The following is a 24,317-nucleotide window of genomic DNA, read 5'->3' on the forward strand; positions in this document are numbered from 1 at the left end:
TCCTCCAGGCTCACTGAGTAGCTCCAAGGTTAAAAGTGAGTCTCCCCGCTGTGTGTTCAGTCCTGGCACTCATCTTGTAGAGAGCATAAAGGGGTTTTGTAGACATTATAGACAAATACAGAATGGATTGTGCAGCTCTGATCAGTCTACAGAAAAGAAGCCACATGGTATTTAGGCCTCTCAGGAACCCAAGTTCCATCTTCAGTGCATTGGCTGTGTTGGAGGTCCCCATTTAACACAGAAGTGAGAGGATGAAGGTAGTTCTCTACTTTATCTGCTATTTGCTTGATGAATCACTGGTAAGACAACTTATTTAGAGCCTGGAAGACTTAACTTATTAGTTACTAGTTTTGGCTAAGATAAGAGGTAATTAATCTGTGAAAAGTAAAATGTCTTCAACACGAAGGAGCAAGGAGTTCCCAGGACAAGGAGCAAGGAGTTCCCAGTTCAAGGAGGGAAGCCCAGACTAAGACATCTAATTCCCTGCTATGGGAGCGGTTTAAGAAATACTTCACTCTTTCATGTTTCATACTGGATACTTCCAGTACTCACAAGAGTGACTTGCTGGCATGGTTCTCAGTTGTCCTTGTGAAATCCATAAAAATTCCCAGCCTGGACATTATAAAAGCAAGCAGATGCCTACTTCACTCAATATAATCAATTTACCCTGTAGCTGCTTGAGTCTCAGTGTTAAGTGGGTCTCAGGATACATGTGACAAGACACTTTAAAACTGGGATTTTCAACACATTTGTAATAGAAACCCTTTTGAAGTTCCCAGGGAACAACATTCTTTTTTTTAGTTTGTCCATAGACACCAGCACTACTGAACTACAGATGCATCATTAATGAAAAGGATATTTGTTCATGTACCTTATAGCTAGGTTCCCAAATAATTGCCACCATTTTAATAGGTGTTAGATCCAGCAGCTCTTACTGAGTTCACTGGATGGTGTGAAGCACTATCCAGTTTGGCAAATTGGAGGTTTATTTAGGAGCCCAGCTTCTGGCACCAGCTTTTGAGAAACTTGGCCACGTTTCCCACATAATGTTAACACAGTCACACTGTATGTCTCAGCATTGTGTGAGATCCACACATCCAGCACTCTGCTAAGCTGCAAATTTAATAAGACAAGTGAAAAAAGGAGAAAAGCTTACATATGTGTGGTGGTGTTAATTTAGTGTGTATTTGCTTTTATTTAAGAAAGATTAGCCTAAACTTACCACTGTGTGACCACATTCAGATACAAATAACAGGTGAGGGAAGAGAAGGCATCTTTGTAGATCACATGGGATCAGGACTTAGTCCAGAGTGATTACTGTCAAAACTGAGCTCACACAGAAGGCATGTCAATAAATTTAAGTAACTATTGATTTTTCAGAAGATTTGTGCCCATAGAGTTTATAGAGCAGTTGAATGCCCTTAGCACTTCCAGCTCTGTTTCTTTTGGGTTTGGGGGTTTTTGTTTGTTTGTGTGTTTTGAGTGGTTGTCTTGTTTTGTTTTATCCTTCATTTCTGACACACATATTTTTATCAAGTTATTATTTATGGCAGTAAAGGCCTAAACAACCTCTGAGGAATTGATTATATGGTGAACAAGCATCTTGCAAAATTTTTATCTAGTGGTGGGAACTTGACTGATATCATGTGATTAATTTTGTTTGATATCAGCTATCTAGAAGAGCATCAAATCCAAGCTGCTTGTTTAGAGTTCTTTATCAGAAAGAGAAAGATAGCCTTCTGTGAGAAAAGAAGCTGCTGTTCTGTGCAGTTCACATGCAGCCAAGATTAAAATCTAGATCAGGTGAGACGAATCCCACCCTATAGCAAAAGCTGAAGGTGCTGAGAGAGCTCAGTGATAGTGTTATGAGAACTTTTATGAAGCCAGATTCTCTTGTAGTCCACATGAAACAACTCTGCCAACCTACTCCTGTGACATTTGATATAAAAGCCAGTATCTTATTGTCCCCAGTGGGAGATGTCACATATCTGAGACAGCATCTGGTCCTGATGATGTGAATAAATGAACTATGAACTGGGCAGAGAACCCAGAACTGCTGTCATGAGACCTGCAACAGGATGTGAACTCACCTTTTCGGACATGAAAGGTTGTTTCACTCACCCACTTGACCATCCTACATCCTACTGATTGCTAGAAAAGGAAGCACAAGCCTACAGGAATTGTTCTGCAATGATGGGTGGACCCAGCTTTAAAAAACTGCCTGAGAACTTTGCCAGAGGGTGGCTAAAATGACCTTCTAATTCCCCTGTTCCATCCATCATGCCACAGTGAGTGATGCCTCTGGAAATAACTCCCTTGGCCAAACATAACAGTCACACCTGCCCAGCTGTTCTTGGTGGTCATGCTGTCTTAGGATAGGGTCCAAAGCCCTGAAATAATTGGAAAAGATCCTGTTGACTGAAGCAGATTTCTGGATCAAACCCCTAGTCCTTATTTTTAGTTAATTAACTAAGCAAGCTGGCAGAAGATTTCCCTGTATCGTGCATGGTAGGGCTTGGGCCTTTGGGATTACTGTAGCAGCTCTATAGTTCCATATTGTCAGAAATTTTATCCCAGTGGTTTTTAGTAAGTGATGTCACTGCTCTCATCTTCCTCCAATGATACATTTTTGGCAAAAATCTAGATCTTCTTAAGACTGAAGGGGCTACTCCCATTTTCCACATAGAAATGAGCTTCTGGAATTGAGTTGTTAATAGGTGAGCAGTCAGCACATTTCCAGTAGATGCAGATACTCTGAGTAATGAGTGGGAGCATGAACCACAGAAATGGGACATATGGGGAAAATCAACCTGTAGTCCACCATGAGGGGAAGAGAGTTACTGCATGGTTGGGAAGTTGAAGAGGTGAATTTGTTTCTCATCCTTTACAGAATAAATTAATGCAAAACTCTACTGCAAAGAAAATTAAAGTCATCACATGCTTCTCTCTATTTATCCCAAAAAACTTTTTTTTCAACACCTCTAAAGGTAAACTTAATTTTTTAATCTCAAACTCTGCTTTTTGTCTCGAAGTCATATTTTTTTGTGAAATTATTTTACTGATATTGTTCTCTTCAAAAGCCAAGCTGAATACAGCCCACTGAAAGGATGTAACCTTGCAAAGACTTTGTAAAAGCTCAGCAAAAAACAGAATGTGGGAGATGATACCCAGCAAGCCGAGGGTGAAGTTCTTACAGAACTGCCGGCACAAACCCCCTAGGGATATCTCCCTGCAATACGTGTTTCCAGTGGAACTGCTTTTATCAACAGGACTTTTCCTTTTCTTCTTTTTTACTTGTATTCAGCTGTATCTTCAAGGAATGTTTTTTGGGTGGTTATCACATGACAATGCAACCCTTTTTTTTTTTTTTTCTTGTCTGTTCTTTCACAGCCATAAATGGAATTATACAATGAAACAAAAATGACTGTGTGATGGAATTTTTCTTAATTCAAATTGGCACAGATTTACTGTCCATGGGGATATTGTCAAAAACTATTAGGTGATCCAGGGGCTTAAGATGTTTTTCAATAAACTATTTCAGATCTGTTAAGAAGATGGGGATGCAGAAGCTTAACTCCCACAGTCTGAAACAACACTAAGCAAGTGGACACTTGCACAAAGTCTGTTATCTCTCTAGATAGCCATAACATTCAGTTCAAGCAAGGAATGGAAATAGGCTGCAGACTCTTAAATCACCAGGGCTACAGCTCTGTTAACTAAAACCAGAGGTCAGGTTCAGACCCCTAGTTAGTCTTTTGTTTAATGTTAAGATGGGCTTTGCTGTAGTTTAGGCATGCTCCAAGTGTCACCTTCCCCATGGCAGTGCTGTGGCGGTGTTTGGGGTCTAAGGTAGACCAGGAATTGACCCAAACAGAAATTTCAGATATGGCCACAGATGTGGATGTGTAACATCAGCTGGCCTGTGCTTTGCTGGCCTGGTTTGTTTCTGAATATACAGGTAGTCTCAAATACTTTTGTGAAGCTTTTCCCTCAGTCAGAAATATAGTTGCTACTCTGCCTTACATGGTGGAAGAAATCCTAACTGGCACCATAGATTCAACACATGTCAAACTGGGTAGTTGGGAATGTGAACTAAAATCTTCTCTGTCAAAAATTGCTATGAAGGAGAGCTGTATAGCAACTTCACCACAAACCTGAACTTTTGATACAATACTGAGGTATTACCAGATGACATTTCTTTCTTCACAGGCTGTGTTAGAGCTCCACCTGGCAGTAAATACAGGGATTACTGCATTAAAAACTAATAAAAAAGAAGCAATGAATAGTTCCTATGTGAAAGGTTGTCACCAACTGGAATAATGTGTCCAGTTCATCTTATCCAGAATTTTCATTCCCCAGTAATACATCTAGGTGCCTCCAGATTCCAAACAGAAGTTTTCTCAGGCTTGGATTCGAGACTGATTGTAAAAGAAGGGACAGAAAAGACATGTAAACAGTTGCTGTAAGAAAGCAGAGATAGGTGATGAGAGATCATGGGTCACTAAAATGAACCACCTTGCACATATGTACTTGGGCTTACCCCAAAAGGCACAGAAGGGAAAAACCTGATGAAGGTTGAAGAAGTATGTTTGTGGGTAGTCTTTGGGCAAGATGTGTTGGAGCCACCTTTGTGTAAGCTAAAGAAACAGGTGGAGTGACCAGTTTGTCAGTAGGGGTCTAATAGAGGTGGGAGTGAACCCCAGCATGGAGAACTGTCTGAAGGAGCAGAAGAGAATGAGATTGTCCTGTTAAAAGTTAGAGAAAAGGATGCTGCCACAGCTGAGCCATGGGCCTGGTCAAGAGTATCAGCTCAGTGAATGATTAAGGAAGTAAATTTGGAGAAATAATGAGTCACAGGGATTGTCTGGCATCCTGAGAATACGCCTTTTTTAGATGAAAATATGTGTGATGTGTATGAAGTACAGTTCACTGAAATTTAAAGGAATTCTGGCCATATACTGGGAAAAGTTACGGCCTCTGATTTCAGGCCGAAGGCAGAAACTCAGGCAGCAACTCAGGCAGCTTTGGAAAAAAGAACAGAAACACTGAAAGCAGGAAAACCTTGAGATGCTGCACTTGAAGTACGTGCGCTCCTCCCGCAGCAGCCACGGGAGGGCAGCCCAGGTTTGCTGATGGCAGCCCCTGCTCTGGTTCCAGCTCTGCTCCGGGCAGCCTGCAGCAAATTTAACTGTGCTGCTAGCTGTGCCCAGAAGCGAATCCTGCAGAGCACGACAGGTCTTCTTTCCTCTCCTTGTCTGTGTAAAATACCAAACGTGGCGTTATGGCTGTGAGTGTCACAGGGAACAAGGAGGTAAAATTCTCTGCACCCATACTCAGCCCATCATGAGAATTTCTCTGGTTTTAAAGCAATTCTTTCAAAAAATGAGGCATTGGTGACCAAGTGCTGCTTTGGGATGAGAAGAACCGCTGAAGAATAGGATTATTACCAGCTTTGCAAATGTTATTGCAGAAAACTTGATTTCTACTTGTTCTTCCCTAAAATTCCACTCATCTCCTTGTTCTCTGTCCCTCAGTGTCCCAGCAAAACCTATGATCCTCTCATAAAGTCTACCAGGGACTTCCCTGACGAAGTCGTCAGCTTCATCCGGCGGCACCCGCTGATGTACAAGTCGGTTTACCCGGTGACGGGAGCGCCGGTGTTCACGCGCATCAACGTGGACTATCGCCTCACTCAGATCGTGGTGGACCACGTCATGGCAGAGGATGGGCAGTATGATGTCATTTTCCTAGGGACAGGTATGGGAGAGAGCTGCCAGTGTCATTCTGCACAAACCCCATCCTTTTAGAGCACCTTTAGTCCAGTAGGTTCTGCATAAACCTGAATCTAGCTCTAGATTACCATCTTTTTCCCATGCATATGAATTCCTGTGCGTTCAGGAAGCATGTAGGTGCTCCTGGTTCTGATCCAGCTCTGCCTGCAAGTGCTTAAATTAAATTAATTTGTCAATTCAGGATATTACTGCTGTTGGGATTTAAATGCCTCCTGCTGCCTAGGTGATAACCCATTTAGGGGTCAGAGTACCTGAACTTTCTTACCCTCCAGGTACTACCTGTCTTTACATTACATGGTAGTCTCACATCCTGCTGAAAGCACATCAATAAAACTATTTAAAAAAAAAGAAATTACCTTGATAGCTTCAAGGAGTGTTTCCTATTATCACTAGTGACATGGAGCTTCAGCATTTTATCTCATGTGATGCTGAACAGTTAAGGATTTCAAATTGAGCCTAAGGCAACAGTTATACTCAACTAATTTAAAAGATAAAAATTATCAACATGAAAGCTCCAAATGTGACAACTAGGATTAAACACAGAGAGGTTAAGCTATTCTGTCAGGGAAGAACCTGCTTTGCTGTTTTTCTCTGGGTAATTATTTATCTATATACATTTTTATAATAGATAAATGCCTTAAGGAAAAGGCCTAGTTGTCCCATAGTAATTAAATTTAGAATCACTGGATGAATCACCCTACAGCAAGGTATGCTAAGGAATATGAATATACCTATTCATAACATTTCTGAAGTAATAATCTACCACATTACTCCACTGGGGTTTTTTTGCTCTTATTTCATAATTCAACATTGTCTCACTCTCATTCTGTATAGGTCTTAGCAAGCACTTTCTACTGGTAGATCTGAGTGCTTTAGTAGGGAGATCATTGCCATTATCCCCAACTCAGAGAAGGTGAAACTGAGGTACATAGAGGTGGCAAGGTTTATCCAAGTGCAGTGAATGAGCTACTGCCATGAGAAATTAGGATTAGTTAGAAATTAGTTTTTCCCTAATTAGGGAAATTAGGATTTCAGTTTGAATCCTACCCCAGTGCTATTGGATTGCCCAGCATTTTATCTGGCTTGTGAGCAAATTTTGTCATATAGCACAATTTGATACGTGTGGGTATTCTGAAGTAACTTGAGGAAAGGAGTGAATTGTCAGAGAGCATCATCTCCTGTAATGTGGGTTGTCTCAGCCTTGAAGAGTTTTCTACCTGTGTTACATCACACAGGAGTCTAGAGATAGCCTCTCTCTCAGAACCTTAATGTCTTTCAGCAAAATTGGTTTCACAACCCTTGTCTTCTAAAAACAGAGAATGTCACAGACCCTCTGTGATCCCAAGTCAGTGCAGTGGGGTCAGAGAAAAAAGCACAGAGTCATTAAAAAAGCCCATTAAAGTGCTGTTTGCTCCCCCACTGGCTGAGAAGGCTGGGGATGAGCTTTAGGCATGATGGTGGAAAATCCTTGTTGCTTTCTGAGAGCAGTATTAATATAGTCAACAGAGTAAAAGGAACTCCTTCCCAAACTGTGTGATGCCTAGGATTTGGGAGTGCTCACTGCAACTTACTTTCCTTGTGATAAGAGTGAGAAGAAATTTGAAATTTAGTTGTCTGAGAAGATGAGATCACTTGTAAAAATGTACAAAATATTCTTTTAGTGGCTGTAGAAGCTGCTTTCACATGTTTGTTGTCCTCTATTTTAAAGTTTTTTGTAGAAATAAAATTGTATTGAGAGACCAACAATCAAATACTCCAAGGTTAAGTGTTCCTACCTGGCACTAAGACAAACAGAAGTGTAAGTAGTCAGGTTTAGAGGTGTCAAGGCCAGCAAGTACCATGCAGTCACTAGATGGCACTCCACGATATGCAAACATTTCTTTTTCTGCAGTGCCTTCCTTAAAAGTGAGTTATCTTTTCTGTAAATGGGTGGTTTTGTTCTGTTTTATCCTCTAAACTCATTGTAAGGAAAGAAATTACCTCAAAGATAAAGTTTCAATTATTTAGAGAGACTGAATAGGGATATAACAAATAACCCTGGAGATGCTGAGCAGCAGAAGATCAGTAGCTTATTTATTATATGTTTGAATGTACACAGCCAACTTGTACATGTGTGACTTTGGCAATTATGTCAAACAAACTCTGGAAAAAACCTCTCATTCATAAGGCAAACTGTAATAATTTGGCTTTGATTGGTAATATTAACTTCGGTAGTTTGGGAAAAGAAGAATGAAAATCTCATTCTTTGCCTTGTAATGTATTATTTTTCATTATTTCACTGCTATGTGTGGAGCTTAGGACTCAGCTGCACTGCATCATTCCCACATCCCAGCACCCAACCCACTTCCCCTGAGCAATTTCTGAGCTCTTTTTAAGGCTGTTCAAGGTTCAGTAATGTGTAATGGTCTGACATGAAATGAGCAGCTTTTTTTTTCACCAAGCAAGAATCCAGGTTAAAATTGATAAATAGATTTAACTTTAAAACTCTAGATGACTCCAAAGAAATAATGAATAAATTAAGATTTTCATGCTAAATGAAGTTGAGTTAAAAAAAAAAACCTTCAATGAAAGAATAAATTTAAAAAGTGCATTGCTTAACTCATTGCATTAAAATGAAGTTTACTTCTGATTAAGGAGTTATACTGGAAACAAATGAATTCTATAAAAAAGAGGAAATAATTTTCTGCCAATTTAGTCCCCTGAGCCAGTTCTCTTTGGGGTCAGACGGGCCCCAGTTCTGGCTCAGGGAAATGTGCAGAACTTGTATCTGGCAGCATGGACATGCTTGTCTGTGTGTGTGTGTTTGTGTAGCAGGAGAGCTGGACCATCCCTGCCAGGAGCAGCCTGTGACTGTGTTGGCTCAGCCATACAGTGAAACCATAAATACACTGCATGGAGAGAGCTCTGCAGGCTGCAGTGGATGCAGAGGGGATAGATGTGGTTGGAAAGCAGCATCCCTCATGGATTAGCTTTATCTACAGGGCAGGAAATGGAGTGGCCCACCCCTATTGAAGCATACCTGAGGGTTTTACATGAGGCACATTTGTTTCAGATGTAGGCACAGTCCTGAAGGTTGTGAGTATCACAAAGGAGAAGTGGACCAAGGAGGAGGTGGTCCTGGAAGAGCTGCAGATATTCAAGGTAAGCATTAATAGCCACAACATCAATTAAATATTATTCAGGGGAATTCATGGCCCAAACTGGCTTTGTCTGTCTGGTTGTTTGTTTAGTGGAACTCATTCAAGTTTCCAGAGGAACACTACGTAAATTTTTAAATGTCTTGGTATTCTTTGGGCAAGTCAATTGAAAAATGTCCAAAACCAAACAGACCATGATTTTTCAAACCTGTAGAAAGCATCACTTAGCCTGCTTTGTTCTAGTTTGAAATCTTATTATGAGCCCACATTTTTTATTATTTATACCTATTTAAATAGTAGTACTGTATTTTTAATGTAAAATTTTCTATGGCCCAATTGGCATTGACAGTATTCTAGGTACAATCATAATTTTTAAAAGACAAGCACACAAAATTCCATGGGTGCAGAGGAGTCCTTTAAAATAGCAACAATGGGAATTGAAAACATAAGGAAAATAAAAAAGAAGTTAGTTTTGATTATCAGTGTGCCTTTATTTATTGGTGAAGGCTGACTCAGTATTTCTGACCAATTTGATTTGGTTATTCTGTAAATGGAACCCTGCTAACACCAATGACTTCTTGATAAACACAGCTTGTGAAAAGCCCAAACTTCTTTTTGTTGCACAGGCACAATTTCTGACTAACTTTAGTGCTGGTAAAGGAGCTGACATCAACATACTTTTACATCAGAAAAAGGGAAACCTTTGTCTTCCCTACTGATTTTCTTTTTCCATTTATTAGTTTCTTCTTAGTTCTTTGCTTTCTCACTTTGCTTTCTTCTCATGCTGCACAGCTCTTCTTCAGTTTTCACTTTGCTTTTCCATCAAAGTTCGTCTGCATCCACAGCATTTTGATTAATTTCTCACACATCCTCTCTGCTATGTGCTGTCCAGCCCAAATTGTTGTCCATACTGAATAAATTAATTTGGGATTTTTCCAAGTGTAAGCACAGAATCATTAACAATTATTTCAAAGAGTTCATTTCTTCATATGCTTTTTGATATGTCATGTGTATGATGAAGCTTTGATTTAAAGGATCTCTATGTCTTCTTCCCACTGTCTTGGACACCAATTATAAATATCACTCAGAAAATACCAAGATAACTCAGTTGCCTGCCAAATAATGAGCAGTTCCAGTATGTGCACCAATTTGCTGCATTCTTAAAACATAACGTCAAGGGAAAATGTGCCATATCGTATTTAAAACAAAAAAGAGGTCATTTTTTTCTACTCAGTAGACATTCCTTCACATTTTTATTGGTAATGTTTATAACTGCTACCTCCATGTTTTTGAATCCAGAAAATTGAAGAGGATAATGGCTAAAAAAATGTGCTTTATTTCCTCAAACTGCATTAATATTAAACAATAGGTTTAGATTAATCTTCTGTTGGGTGATAGCTAATACCCTGAGCTTTGTGCTGTTCTTACATCAGTTACAGGCAAAAATTTCCCTATCTCTCATAGCCATGAAATATATCCTGGTGCAGGGATCTGCCTATGTATCCCTTTAATGGCAACTAAGCCTTTCAAATAGTGCTTAATATGAACTAGAGTTGATGTAAAGGCTCCTTGCCCAGGATGGGGTAGATAGCAAACTCTATCCTTCCAGCTGGGGAAATTTATGGGAGCTCTTTTTGGCAGCATGAATTTCTTGATTTTCTGTTGTTTAGGGTTTTTTTTTTCATATTTTTTAAACCATGCAAACGAACCTGTAGTTTTGTTTGCTTATTGTGTGTTAAATTTTGCCCTCTTTTTCACTAAGAGCAGGGAATTTGTAAACTAATACATCTTGCTGTTTTATTTTTTCAGCATCCTTCATTTATCTCGACCATGGAGATTTCTCAGAAACAGGTAATCATAATCTCATCTAACTACTGTAGGATATGGGGTACACTGAACACCTATTTTCAGGTGATGCCTGTTGCTTAGTTGCCAAGCTTTCCATGGATGGCTCTTAAAATGTAACTGGAAGGAAGGAGACATGTTTGAAATTGTTTCCCTGCCTAATTCCTATTTGCTTACAAACAGTAACTTGTGTACCCAGGCTGGTAATTATTCAGGAAAACAAACCTTTAGTCATATGGTAGTGGGATTTGTAAGTGTGGTAGTGGGATTTGTAAGTGAAGCCAATGCACATTCTTTTTCCAGCCTCCAGAAATACTTGTCTCTTTACAATCTAGCAATAAATTATTATTACTATTTTTGTTTTTATTTTTATTAGTAGTCAGGAGAGATCAGGGCCTCACTGTGCTAAAATTTGTATGCACACAACCAGTCCCCCTCCTCTAAAATTGCAGCCTGAATCTGGGTGGTCCAACCCTGGCAACGCAGGGGCCGGTCCCAGTGCAGTATCTCCTGATGGGAAAGGGTTTTATGGCAGCTCCAAGCTCTGGGATGGCTCCTTGCATGTTCAGGAGGCAGCGTGACACCAGAGCCACCCCTCCCTGACCCACAGAAGTGGCCAGAGCAGCTCTGGCACAACACAGCTCACTCACACAGGAGGAGATATTTTGGCTTTCAGGCACGCACAGCACAGCTGGGTCCCATCTCCCATGAAAAAAGGTGGCAGGCCAGATGGAAGTGCTGCATGAGCCAGCTCCAGCTTGGACCACCCTTGGCTCCTCAGGCGACCCACTCACATGCTGGGGACAGGGCAGTAACATTATCCCTGTCCTACCTCAGGATCAGAAGCAGAACATGAAGTTTATTCACACAAGGTCACCCCTAGTTCCCAGACTGTTAACATCATGAGTATCCAGCCCTCGTTTTTAAATGTGTTATTAAGCCATTCTTTCCGTGGTTTGGTTCTGATCTTTTACTACAGCACACGTCTAAAAGTGTGAGGGTGTTGAGTGCTGGTGTCTTTCCAGGACTGCAGTCCCCTTTCCTCTCTGCTGTGTTGCTGGGATGGATGGGCACTGGCCAATTCACACTGAGCCCTGAGAAACATTTCACACTAAAGGAGGAATTTTTTTGTTGTTTTACAAAATCTGGGATAAGGTTAAAAGTCTGCAACTGTGGCACTGAAGAAGGGAACTTTTTACCCTGGCTACTTGGAGAACACTTCTAATTAATTTGCTTTGCCTGATTTGCAGCAACAATTGTACATTGGTTCCAGGGATGGATTGGTTCAGCTCTCTCTGCACAGATGTCACACGTATGGGAAGGCTTGTGCAGACTGCTGCCTTGCCAGAGACCCATACTGTGCCTGGGATGGAAACTCTTGTTCCAGATATGCCCCCACTTCTAAAAGGTAAAAAAACCCCACGATGTGCTGTAAAAGATCTTGCTGCTTGCAAGAATTTTAGATGTTCCAATTCATAACTTGTTGCCTTTTTACTTAGCATATCATTTGCCTTAAAATGTGATCATACTCTGGCCATGTTTCACATTTCTGCTCGAAGAGCTGTGAAGACAACATAGCTTTGTTTAAGTGTGTGTGTGACAGTAACTTGGCTATGGCAGCTAAGATCATAAATCCATCACTTTCCTTTTTTATGCTGAATGCTTCAAGTCACAAAATGCTCAGATGGAGGTCCAGGTTGTGGCTAACTCTGCCCGAGAGGCAAGAGCCCCTCTTAAGCTTCTGACTTTTTCAGAGTAGTTAGAAAGCAGAGTTTAACATAGCATCCCAGAGTGGTCAATAATAAAATATATTTAATTCCCTGACCTAACCCAACAATTGTATTTGTGGTCTAGCCATGAGAGGGAGACAGAGATTTAAGTACCATGATTTGACCACATTGGCAGCAGTCTGTCCACAGTGAAAGAAGCTTCATCTGAATTTTCTGTACCCACCAGCTAGGACAACACCTTGTATCTGGATGGAGGGAGAGCACACTGTAGGGTCTAGCAGTGCAGTGCCTCAGCTGCTGGATGTGTCTCCTGAAGTTTTTGGCTGATTTAGCTGGAACCAGAGTTCTTCACAGCCTCTTTATTCTGCTTTGGACAAAGTCCTCCTGACAGTAATTCTTGCAGTGGGGTTGCAGTTAGAGCTCAGGCTCTGACACTTTCTACCTTAGGGGTCACAGGGCTGGGTCCGGAGCCATTGAAGTTAATGACTCATAAGTTATCATGTCATGGTGTCAAGAAATTTTATGGGTTCTCCCTCATAGCCAAAGCAAACTAAATTCAGAGAAGCATAAAAGAAAGGAGAAAAGCAAGTGTTCAGGCTCACTGCAAAGTTAGTGACACATGAGGCTTGCTGAAGTCTGGGGTGGGCTGGGACACGGAGATCGATGGTCCGTGCTTTTTAACAGATGTGCAGCTTGGAGGGAAGGCTAAAAGTCTGTGTCTCAAAACAAAGGATGGGTGACTGGCCCTGGGAATCCTGCAGCAGATCAGTTACTTGAATGTTTTCCTTCTGTGCTGAAGGCTGTGCTTCCAACATGTCTATAGCTTTTGCTCAGTGAACAGATCAGCCTTAGCAACCTGCTTTCCTTCGAGGCCATGCTCTGCACATGGGAGGTCCCGCTGCTGCTGCTGTGAGGAAAGACTAGTTCTTTCCTGGGTCTCCAATTCTTCTACTGAAAAATTGAAAAAGTTGCCATTTTTTCCATAGCTCTTGTGAAATAAATGCAGGCATACACAGAGAAAGAGTTTACTCTTCTTTTAGTGCTATTACACTGAAATAACAGTAAATCACGGTGAGTTCGTGTAACACACCCAGAGTTTGGTGGGCAAGTTAGTAAATCATCTCAGACCATTGCCTTATGTTTTTTCTGTCCATTAAGATGAAAGATAACAAGATTTGTCAATTGTTTTTTAACAAACTAAAATACATGCTCTTCTCTCTTCATTTTAATAATTGCTTTATTAGTCAGTATTACCTTGGGCTAATACTGAGCTTAATTTTGAATATCACCTGTTAAACTTCAGGTCTTTTTCATGATCTACAACATGAAATGATTTTAGGTATCTGCAACACAGTCCACCCCACCATTAGACCTGTGCTCCTAAAGCAAGTTCAGACACTCTTTCTGTCACTGCTTTACACACGCTTTATTTTAGGCAGATATTTTTCCCTTGTTTTTCCCCTTTTCCCTCCCAGTGGTTTTCCCAAATCACAGGCTCTTCTCTTGATGTCAGTTATACAAATCTCTCTGGGCCACATGCTGCTTTGAGGGTGAGACTGGTTTCAGTTAAGACTGTAATTGTCAGCAGTAGGATGGGAGCAATGCAAGTCCACATCTGCTGAGCTCCTCTGTATTTTGTTGTTGCATTCCAGCAATTATGTCTGAAGTGTTACAAGTTTGCATGCTCTTCCCATAGGCGAGCCAGAAGGCAGGATGTCAAGTATGGAGACCCAGTTGCACAGTGCTGGGATGTGGAAGACAGTGAGTATTTTTCACCTTTCTTGCTCTTTTGTTGCTTAGGCAGCAGATTTTGCTGTGACAGTCTCTGTCTCCAAAAACTTGCTGAGCTCAACAGAACGGTTGCCCTTGCCACACTTCATATCCATTAGCCCTCACACAGTTAAATTTTGAGCTGGAGCTGGTGAGGGACAGCCAGCATGGGATGTCACCCTTGCATCCCTTATGGGCAGCCCTCCCCAGCACTCACACCAAGCAGGGAGGTATGACCCTGACACCAGAGCATCACACACATCCCTGAAAGTAGCTAATGGGGTGTGCAAGATGTTCCATCCAGAAACAGGGCAGCAAATCCCGCAAGGAAGCTTGCAGGGTTGGGTGGGGAACATGCCATCTCTCTGTCTGCCACTTGACACTGGTCCAAAGGCTGAGCTGTAGCTGCCAAACCAGCCCCTTCCCCTTCCCACAGCTACTTAAATACTCCTGTTATTAACAAGACCCCCCTTCCCCCTGCCTGCTTCCCCCTCCCTTTCCCACACCCTCTTTTCAGATGCCAGAGGGTCTGGCTGCTCCTCTGGCATCTGCAGCCCTTCTCTCTCAGTGAGCACTGTCAGTGTGAAACCCTGCGGTTACACAGCAATCTCTGTGGCAGCATAAAATAAATGAATAGCATTCAAACCCGAGCTTGCCTTTGTCTGGGGTTCTTCTAGCTGCTTATTAAAGTGAACAATCCAGACAAAACAGTATTGATTGTATCACCACGTTGAACACTGGCTTTGGGACAAGCCATCCCTTCCCATTGATCTCCGGTTATTCCGTGCGGCTGCGGTGCTGGGTCCCTGCTGCAGACCTCAGTGGGAGGCAGTGCAGAAATCAGAGCTGCTTGCCATGGGATCAAAGCCTCAAGTCTGTTGCACGGTCTAGAGGGCTCTGACTGTACATGTGTGCTTGCAGACATAGTTTAAAAGTCAGGGTAGGATCTCATTTCCATCAAAGTCAACGACAAAACTCCTGTTCATCCCAAGGGCCAGAATTTCCTTGCTTGCTGCTTGCCACGACTCTCCAAACACTGATATCTGAGACTGTGCAAAGCTCAGGGTTATAGAAACCCTAGCAGAAAGGCTGACAGTGTCACATTTTCCTGGAAGAATAAAGAGATACTGGAAGAGTTAGCTTTATTAGACAAATCTACAGTCTTGTAGCACAAAAATTGGTATTAATACTCTGACATGGTGCCACCAAATAGCAATTTCATCCACCTAGGAGTGACTCCTGTGTGCCATAAACCCATGAAGCTGACCTTTGTCACTCCAGGCTCTTGGGTTATTTAGGCCATTTGTGATAATCAGTAGTATTATGGTCCCCAAACTTATTTAAATCCACTGCTCTCCCAGAGACTTTGTTGGCTGAATGAAGTTGTTTGGCTCTACCTAAATCTTAGTGGCACAGGGAAATGGTGCAGAGAGCTTGAACTTCTATAGATCTCATACAGGTATTTGTTATATTGAAAGCATGATCCAAAATTGTTTTAATTATGATGTGGAGCTAACTTTTGATTCAGGAGACACCACTGTTTTCACCTTCCTTTCTGTTATTCACAGGGCATAAGAAACAGCTTTAGTCTCTTGCTAAGGTAGATAAGGCACAGATAAGACAGACTAGAAGAAAAAATGAAGATGTAGAGATTAGAAATTACTTGCTCAGATTTAAAGACCAAGAAAGGATTTCAGATCCCCTCATGGCTCCTTCAGTGTTTGTTCTGAAACATACTACAGGGCATTTCAAATTACACTGAAGGGAAGCAAACCTCAGTTTACTCTAGCTCTGTGACTCCTTTGGGTGAACAAACCAGACCATACAATCTAACTTAACAGGTTTAGCTCAAGTTTAGTAGTTGCATTACTTAAAGGAAAAATACAGGTCAGCTTTTAAATTCCTCATAGGTGAAAGCCCCAAGTTTAAAATGGAGCAAGCTCATGATACAGATTTTATTGACCTCCTTAAAAACCAGTTGCACTGAAGGAAGGTTAGCAGCCGCCTCTAAATCCTCATAGTTATAGTTTAAGCTAAAAGTTAAGTTTCCTTTTGCGTTTTTATAATTCACTCACTCTTATAGCATCTGTTCTGAATCAGGCTGTTTTCCCATTGCTTTAAAAAGCAGGTCAGGGTTAATCTCCTGTACCATGTTTGCTTTCCAGGCATTAGTCATGAAACTGCTGATGAAAAGGTGATTTTTGGCATTGAATTTAATTCCACTTTTCTGGAATGTACTCCTAAGTCCCAGCAAGCCTCTATTAGGTGGTATGTTCAACGCTCTGGAGAAGAACATCGAGAAGAGGTAAGTTATAATCATCAAGGCAGGTTTCCTCCACAGAGAATTCAGCTGAGCATTGAGAGGCAGGAGTTACTGGGGCTAGTTGATGTTTTACTTTTCCCTGCCTCACCTCAGGTATCACATAGCATTCTGCTATCACCATTTGGGGCATGCAGTGGGGAAGAGAGAAGCCGTTTGCACTCTATCATAAGCAGATTTTGATATTTATTTTGACTTAACCTGCCCATCCTATTAAAAAAATAAAAAGAGAGATAATATAGCTAAGTGATTAAAAAGTCAAAGCTGTTTTGTCCAATAATTAATGCATCTGCTTCTGTAGGTGAAAGTATGTTCAAAACCTTATGTTTCACTAAAGTCTCAGCTCTATTTAGTGGCTGATTGCTTTCCCTTACCATGTTGAGCAGTGTAGCTAAGAATTGCATGTATGGTTTGCTGCTTCTCTCCATCTCTCCCCAGAGGAGGAATGGTCTGTGGTTAAAAGGATTTTTATTTGCTTTTTTTCTTGTTAGTGGAGTCTGAGATTTTTCCTTAAATGGCATTTAGAGAATTCAGGTTAAGGATTGCTCCTTGCATCTGGTGTAGAAAGCAGTGGGATTTGTGATGGCCCTTAATTCCTTTGGGAGCTTTGCTGTCCTCACTGATGGAGGAGCTCTGGAGAAGCCTCCAGGTTGCTGCAAACCCCCTGCACAATTTCCTGATGGTTCCTCTCTGAGCTAGTGACAGAAGGGCTCTCCAACATGACTAAAAGGTCAATGTACTGGGACTGGTTTGGACTGGGTTTGTGAGTGAGTTTCAAACCTCGGGAGTTTTCATAGCCTTTCTCTTACATGAGTGATTTTGTGTCTGAGGCCAAGTCCTGCTGTGATGGCAGCCATGGCAACAGGGAAGGAGAAGGGAAATGAGCTGCCCTTTCAAAGGATCTGGTCCCAGGTGCTAGATATGGTTTTCTGTTAGATGTTCATCCAAGACAAAAACTAGTTTAAATGACAGGAACTATCAAACATACAACTGGTGTTCCACCCTCAGTGATAATTCATCCTATGAGACTTCCTGAGTGCAGAGGACGTGCTGGTCCATTCCAGAGGCTGGGGAGTTGCAGGCCAGGGCAGGTGTCTGGGAGGGAATCACCTCTGGGTGAGATGTGACTCATGGTACTCACCCCAGAGTTGCACCCCCAGTTATGTCTTGGCCCAGAAAGCCAGAGTTGGGGGATCTTCTACCAGATAAGACAAAAACATAAAAGGCTGTATATTGACTGTAACACTCCAGTACTTTTAATTTATTCCCCTTCTCTTACACGTTTGGGATTGGCAAAACTTTTTTCCTCTGCCGGGGGAAAAAAAGTGTAATTAACTTTTAGACAGGTGCATTAGCACCAAAAGAAAGAGATTTCTACTTTGAAATACTGCCTGTAAGCCCCATTACAGCCTGTATGTGGAAATAAAAAAAGCCTTCTGATCAAATGGCCAAGAACACTCTCAGCCACAGGAGGCTGAAGTGCACACCCAAATAGAAGTGTATTGGCATTTAAAGACCTACAGTCATTCATTTTACTGAAATGGAGTTACCTTTACTCTCCTGTACAGCAGACTATGTGCTCACCTTTCCTAAGGCAGCAGTTTGTAAATGCACTCACATATTTGATAAGGGAAACAAGTAAAGTACTTTCTTAATTATTATCATGTATTTAATTTTAAAGTAAATTTAAGCAGATAGTTAACAGGTTTCTGACTTGGGGGCCAGGGGGAGAGGGGGTGTTTGTTCTTGTTGTTTTTCCTTCGTTTTATGTGGCTTTCTTTTTTTTATGAATGAGAAGTCAAGTTTTCAGAAGACTCAGTCTTTTTAAAAAGAATGTATTGCAGCTATACCATGAACTATAAACTTTGCATAAAGGAGCCAGTTCCCTGTGAAGAATGTAATATTTCTATATCATAAGAGATTACACTTTCAAGACTTAAAAGCCTCTTTTGAAGGGCTGCTTTTGAGTCTTTATCTGTGTCAATTTAAGGAAAAAGATATTATCAGTTGATTTTCTCATAAATCACAGGTTCAGCTAGGCCTCTGAAGGTCATGGAACCAAGATCGAGCTGTCTTTCTTGTTTGATCATAGAACAAACTGCAGGTCAAACCAACTTCTGAGCAAATTTACAGCATGCTAATATGTATAGCATAGCCTTAATAAATGCTATACTCTTTCTTGATACACATTGTATTTCCAGGAAGTTTGTTGTGGCAGTGGCTTGGCCCCTCCTCTTTGTTCTGATCCAAATGCCCCTTACCCAGGCCTGGTGATGTCCAACATAGCAGGACTGCCAGCATTCCAAGGATGTGCACGTTGGGAGGGATTTAGGGAATGTGTGCACATGTGTGGTGGCATTAGAAGCCTCAGCAAGCACACAGAATTCATCTTTGTACATTAACAGCGATGTTTACTGGGCTTGCTCTGTGGAAACAGTCTGACATCTGTTTGCATGAGAAAAGTAAATCTTTCCTAAAAGGCTGGATTAACCTCTGAGGAAAATTTAGTAGAAAATTTGAAGGAATAATCTGCACAAATTTTCTACAATATGAATGTTGAAAGTAGGCAAAGAGCTTTTTGTCACACGTTGTGCCTTAATCCACAGCAGTGCCTCTGTGATCTGGTTTTGGTAAAACTCAGCTCTTGGGGTGATTTGGGGGTTTTTTTGGTTGGGGTTTTGGGGGCGTTTTTGGTTGCTTGGTTTTTTTCAGTCTGAAGATAGTAGCCTATAGAAATGTGTATACATACATTGATGGTTAGAGGATCAGGTCACTTAAACACAGTGTATAGATATTAGTTCTGTTTGAAGCTTGCCAGAAAATTCTAATAATAGCAATTTATAGTATTTTGACCCAGCTTAGTTTCAGGATCCTACAAAACTGAACTCCTGAACAAACTCTGTTTGCATGTATTAAATTGGTGGACATCATTTCTAGAAAAAACAAAAAAAAGAAACTTTTTGTTTGCTTTTTAAGATAACTATATTCATGTAGAAATTACATGTTTTCAAATGCAGGACATCAAATTCCTAATTTCATTTATGGATCCCTAAATGATTGACCAGGTCTGTAGAGATGCTGAACAATCATTTCTCCTATTTGATGGAATAAGGGTGAAATGGTTAAAATGTTAATCCCTTAATAATTTGCAGATCCAAAAATTGAGGTTTCCAGGTTTTCTAACTTGACTTACCAGTGAAAATGAGTTCATCAGTATAAAAACCTGATTGGAGACCTTCCTAGAAAATCTGAAGAGCAGAGTAATTGACTTTCTTTTCAAAGTACTTCAGTTTGACAAAAATACCATATGTGACAGAAACACTGAGGTCATATTTAATGTATAGCTTGATCTTTGCTCAGCCAATGCACTACTATAACTTTTCCCATTGCAATTATATTTTCTGCTCTTTCTGTCTCCCTTCCTGCAGCAGATTTCTCAAATAACACTGTGCATTCTTCTGGTGCATGTCTTAGCAGTGTAACTTATTGTGATGACGATACCATGCTTTGCAAATGACTCCACGCACCTGGAACTTAGGTTACGGACTTTTAGTTCCAGGGCTGGAGCTGTAATGTCTTAGCAAGTCTTTAAACTTGGCTTTACAAAGAGATGGCTTTGCACTGTCCCAGACATGCACTGCAGCTTCCTGAGGGAAGGGAAAGGGCAAAATCCAGAGTAGATGGGAAGCATTTGGCCCAGCAGGATGTCCCCGACATTTCACCCTTAAGGTCATGGTTCAGAATGTGACTTCCAGGCAGAGCAACCTGCGGGGAGGGACAGGATCTCCTGTGATACAGAAGCTGTCACCAGGTCATTTTGCTGCCAGTGGGAGTACATTTCCCTGTAGTTTTGGGCTGTTTTAAGGTCAGGAGTCAAATATCTAGTGCTTTTGTGGTTAGTGTTGCTCACGCAATTGATCATGTTTGTTCCTGTGCGTGCAGCGTTAGTCAGTGGGATGACGGAGAGTGTTTCAGTGCCTGGAGTTCATAAAAAACTCTGGGGACGTCATCTGTTCGTAGTGTCTTGGACTGCTGAAGCTCCCTGAAGCTTTAAACAGATACTGGTTATTTCTCAAAAAAAGTCCTGTGTTATTTTATGTACATAACAAGTGTCAGGACTGCAAAAAGCAAATGGCGTGGCCCCCTACAAAGGCATTAGTTCTGGTGCCTCATTGCTCTGAAAAGCTTCAGCCCCTCTGCTTTGGGCTGCACTTCACCCTCAGTCCCCTGTGGCTCCAGATCTGCCAAGCTGCCACCTCAGCAGCAGGGGACAGAGCAAGTCATATGGTCTAAAGTGACAAAATAGGTGCAGAATATTTTTAACTTTCTTCTTTCTGCTCTGCTTATACCTGGTGGTGAAAATAAATCCACCAAAATGCCTGAGGGTATTCCAGTTTCTCCTTCAGCAGTTCTCGCCCTTTCCACATTCCTGTCTCACAGCTCAGACTGTGTTTTCCTGGTGGACCAAACTTAAGGACCATCTGATATTTTGGTAGATAGAAGAGCTGGACCCACTTTTGGGCAGGACATATTGCAAGGCACAATGTTGTGACCTAGCTCCCCCATCACAGCGGGAGATATTGTTTCATTCCACATTTTAGGCATTTTTTTCAATTAATCCAAGAGATAAGTTTCAGTATCTTTTTGCATCTGGAGGATTTTGCATCATGATGGCAACTTTGTTACAAACATCTGGTCTAGCAGAATCATAAGAAAAAAAGCCACAGATTCAGTGCCAGCCCTGAAATCCAAAAGTGATGGCTGAGTCAGGCAGAGGGCGCACAGCAAGGACTGAATTTCCAGTAGTTCCTTCTGTCAGGGGAGTGTAATTCTGTGTTTGAATCTTTAGGTCAATGAGAAAGAAGGTCAAGAGAGTTGGGAAAAAGAAATAAAGAGATTAATTCTGCAGCCTAAGGACTGTTTAGTTCTCATGCTTTCATTCTTTTATTTTACTGTATAATTCATTGTGGTTTTTTTTCTTCTAATACCTTGAATGTCTCAAGTAAGACTAATATTTTTGACAGTTTCATTGGGAAAGAGGAGAGGTAACTCTGTACTGAGTGACATTTCTGATTTAATTTGGATATATTGGAGAAGTAACAGGAATGGAGGAGTTTACAATTTATTCTCAGAGTAAGAAGTAAACTTCACCTTGAAACTAATAGGAATCATGCGTGTCCATTATGCCATTTTACCAGCAGCACATTCTTTATTTTCCCTGAGGCTGTTGGTGAAGTAAAAAAAAGATGTTTTAAAAAAAATTTACTGTACAGCTGTGTTGTAGCTAAATTATTATTTTCCCGTACAAGAGAAACAGTCATGTGTAACAATAATGTCAGAAAAACCCTAGAGTGATCTTTATTTCCAGTCAAATGATGAGGATGAAGAAAACAATAGAAAAACGAAGATGAATGTGAATTCTCTGCAAATGTTCCTCATTTTCTTTTCTCCCTCTCTCAATTTGTTCAGGGGTTGCACTAACCCATGATTAGTCCAGCTTTACCTCTAACATTTTTTCACATGTTGATTAATGAGGAAAGGCAGGCTTTGAAGCCACTTTCTTCTCCCAGACAGGTGCAGTGTTTTAACTGTGAAAGAGCTGACATGTGAATTATTTGTAAAGAGGGAGCTATCTAGACACATCATTAGCAAAGGACAAAAAGCATTGACCTAACCTGGTGCCACAGCACTTTCAAATCCTTGATTGTTTTCCAACTTACTGATTGTTTAAAGATTTGCCATCATTATTGTCAATATTTTTTTTCTTTGTTGTTAAATTCAGGTTGTGAAAATCAAGTGTTAGATTTGCATGGAGTTCTTTCTCCTTTGTCATACATTGCCAGAATCTATGGCATGTGCCATAATTCTGTTAATGTAAGTTTTGTAAAACTTATGTTTTATGCTTATCATGAAAGATGAAAATACAATTTGTTGTTACAGTCTCATCAAAAATCTGTTCCTAGTTCACTAAGAAAAGAAAGCAATTGGTAATCAGTTGCTTCACTTTGAGTGATTTAAGTTGTTTCCTTTGGAACAAAGCTGTCTTTCGTGTTAAAGTTTTATTGTATGCTCAAATTTAAGGACATGTCAGCAAGCTTTTGTGAATTTAAGCCTGTGTACTTCTTAATTGCTAAATCCTATTAAGAAATATTTTGGAAGAGTTACTGATTTTGACTTGGTGGGGGGTGAAACAGTGAATCCACAGTTGAACAAAACAAAATTTCTTTTATCTAAGTAATCTTTTCACTTTCCTCAGAATTTAATAAAATACATTTTACATCTATAGGTCAGGAACCAAAGACCACATTAAACATTCAAGTGAAAGGTTAAAGATCTACTACCAAGTAATGAAATGCCAGGTGTTTATGAAACTCCAGAGCCCTGTGGGGAGGAAAGCAGAGAGGAAAGACAGGAGGAGTTCTGAACCTATGGGTAAAACAACATAAACAGGATACCAAAAAAGAGAAGTGAGGGGGGAAAGCAGTAATGAAGTGTTGCTCAATATGTGTGAAATCGGAGCCATAATTTTATCCTGCCAGAGGATAGGAAAGGAATGAACAATGAAGTCACAGAGGAGGAGGTGACAGTCACCCTAAATCAGTGTCCAAGGTTAACACAGGACACTGTGTAGGAGCACTGCTTCATTAAAAGCAGGAGTCATGATGGGCTGGGATTAAGGGACATAGCCAATTTAGACTTTTACCTTTCTCTGCGGTGTCCCAAGGCAGAGCAGGGGACAGCTCCATCAGTTAACACATTTATGACTAAAAAGTGATGGCTGTTACACAAATGGTTATGAGCAGTGGGGTGCTGGACCTGGGGGTCCAGTGATCTTTTCAAGTCTAGATCTGCCATTATTCTGCCTTTCTTTCACTGAAAAGAGGCAAAGCCCTAGAGAGGGCACTTTGGACTGGCACCTAGCCAGCCCAAAGAGCCAGCTGGAGCCCTTCCAAGTGTGGGAGGTGCACAGCTGTCAAGAGGCTCTAGACTACAATACTGGCAGAGCCACCGGCAGGCAGATGCTACTGCTGCGATTGCATCAAGCCCCAAGCTCAAAGACATCAGTCCTGTTTTCACTCAGGCAATGTGGGAACTTGGTCTTTGCACAGTGCCTTATGAAACCCAAATGTCTGGAAGTTAGCTTCTTCTTCCCAGGCTTCTCCCAAAATTTTGCAAACGTGGATCTTCATGTTGACATGAAGCCTGGGCAGAAGAAAGGGATTTCCTTGTTGTCTTGCAAAAGCCAGGCCTCCAAGCACTTCCACCTGGCCCCTGCTCCTGCTGCTCTCTGTGGAGCACAGCACCACAAGGAAACACATGTCCTAGACATATTTCTTCATACAGCTCCTTATTTGTGGATTCTTTTGTAAATTTTGTGCTCCTGTTTTTACTGTAAAAAAGGAGCATTTACTTGAAGTGAAGTGTCACTCACTCACTGACTAGTGCCCTGTGCTGTGGGTTCTGCAAAAGAGCAGCCTTTTCTAGTTTGTCTCCCTGTTATCTTCTGTGCATGTGGCTCAACCATAATTTATCTGGTTTAGACTCAGTGTGGTAAATCAGAAGTAGCTTGTGCTCATGTAGCACCTGTTGTCAGGGCAATCGATTTTCCAGGAATTTCCTGAAATCTGTATCATTTCACCCTCCGGGTACTGAGTAGATATGCTTATATACAGTTTACAAACAGTGAAACTAAAGCTCCCAACACCAACAACTGGGGCCGGGA

The 24,317-nt window shown here is 41.1% G+C and overlaps 1 protein-coding gene across 4 annotated transcripts in view; it reads left to right on the top strand.

Moving 5' to 3' along the window:
- Window positions 1-24,317, top strand: part of SEMA3D (semaphorin 3D) — a 131,132-nt gene that overhangs the window by 103,467 nt on the left and 3,348 nt on the right. For all 4 annotated transcript variants that reach the window (XM_009086870.4, XM_030238347.2, XM_030238346.2 and 1 more), the window contains 6 exons: window positions 5,535-5,757; window positions 8,845-8,933; window positions 10,739-10,780; window positions 12,025-12,182; window positions 14,201-14,265; window positions 16,440-16,579. In XM_009086870.4, the coding sequence (XP_009085118.2) occupies window positions 5,535-5,757; window positions 8,845-8,933; window positions 10,739-10,780; window positions 12,025-12,182; window positions 14,201-14,265; window positions 16,440-16,579 (717 nt within the window). The remainder of the gene's footprint in view (window positions 1-5,534; window positions 5,758-8,844; window positions 8,934-10,738; window positions 10,781-12,024; window positions 12,183-14,200; window positions 14,266-16,439; window positions 16,580-24,317) is intronic.

Source organism: Serinus canaria, chromosome 1A, assembly GCF_022539315.1.
Source record: "Serinus canaria isolate serCan28SL12 chromosome 1A, serCan2020, whole genome shotgun sequence".
Taxonomy (NCBI): Eukaryota; Metazoa; Chordata; class Aves; order Passeriformes; family Fringillidae; genus Serinus; species Serinus canaria.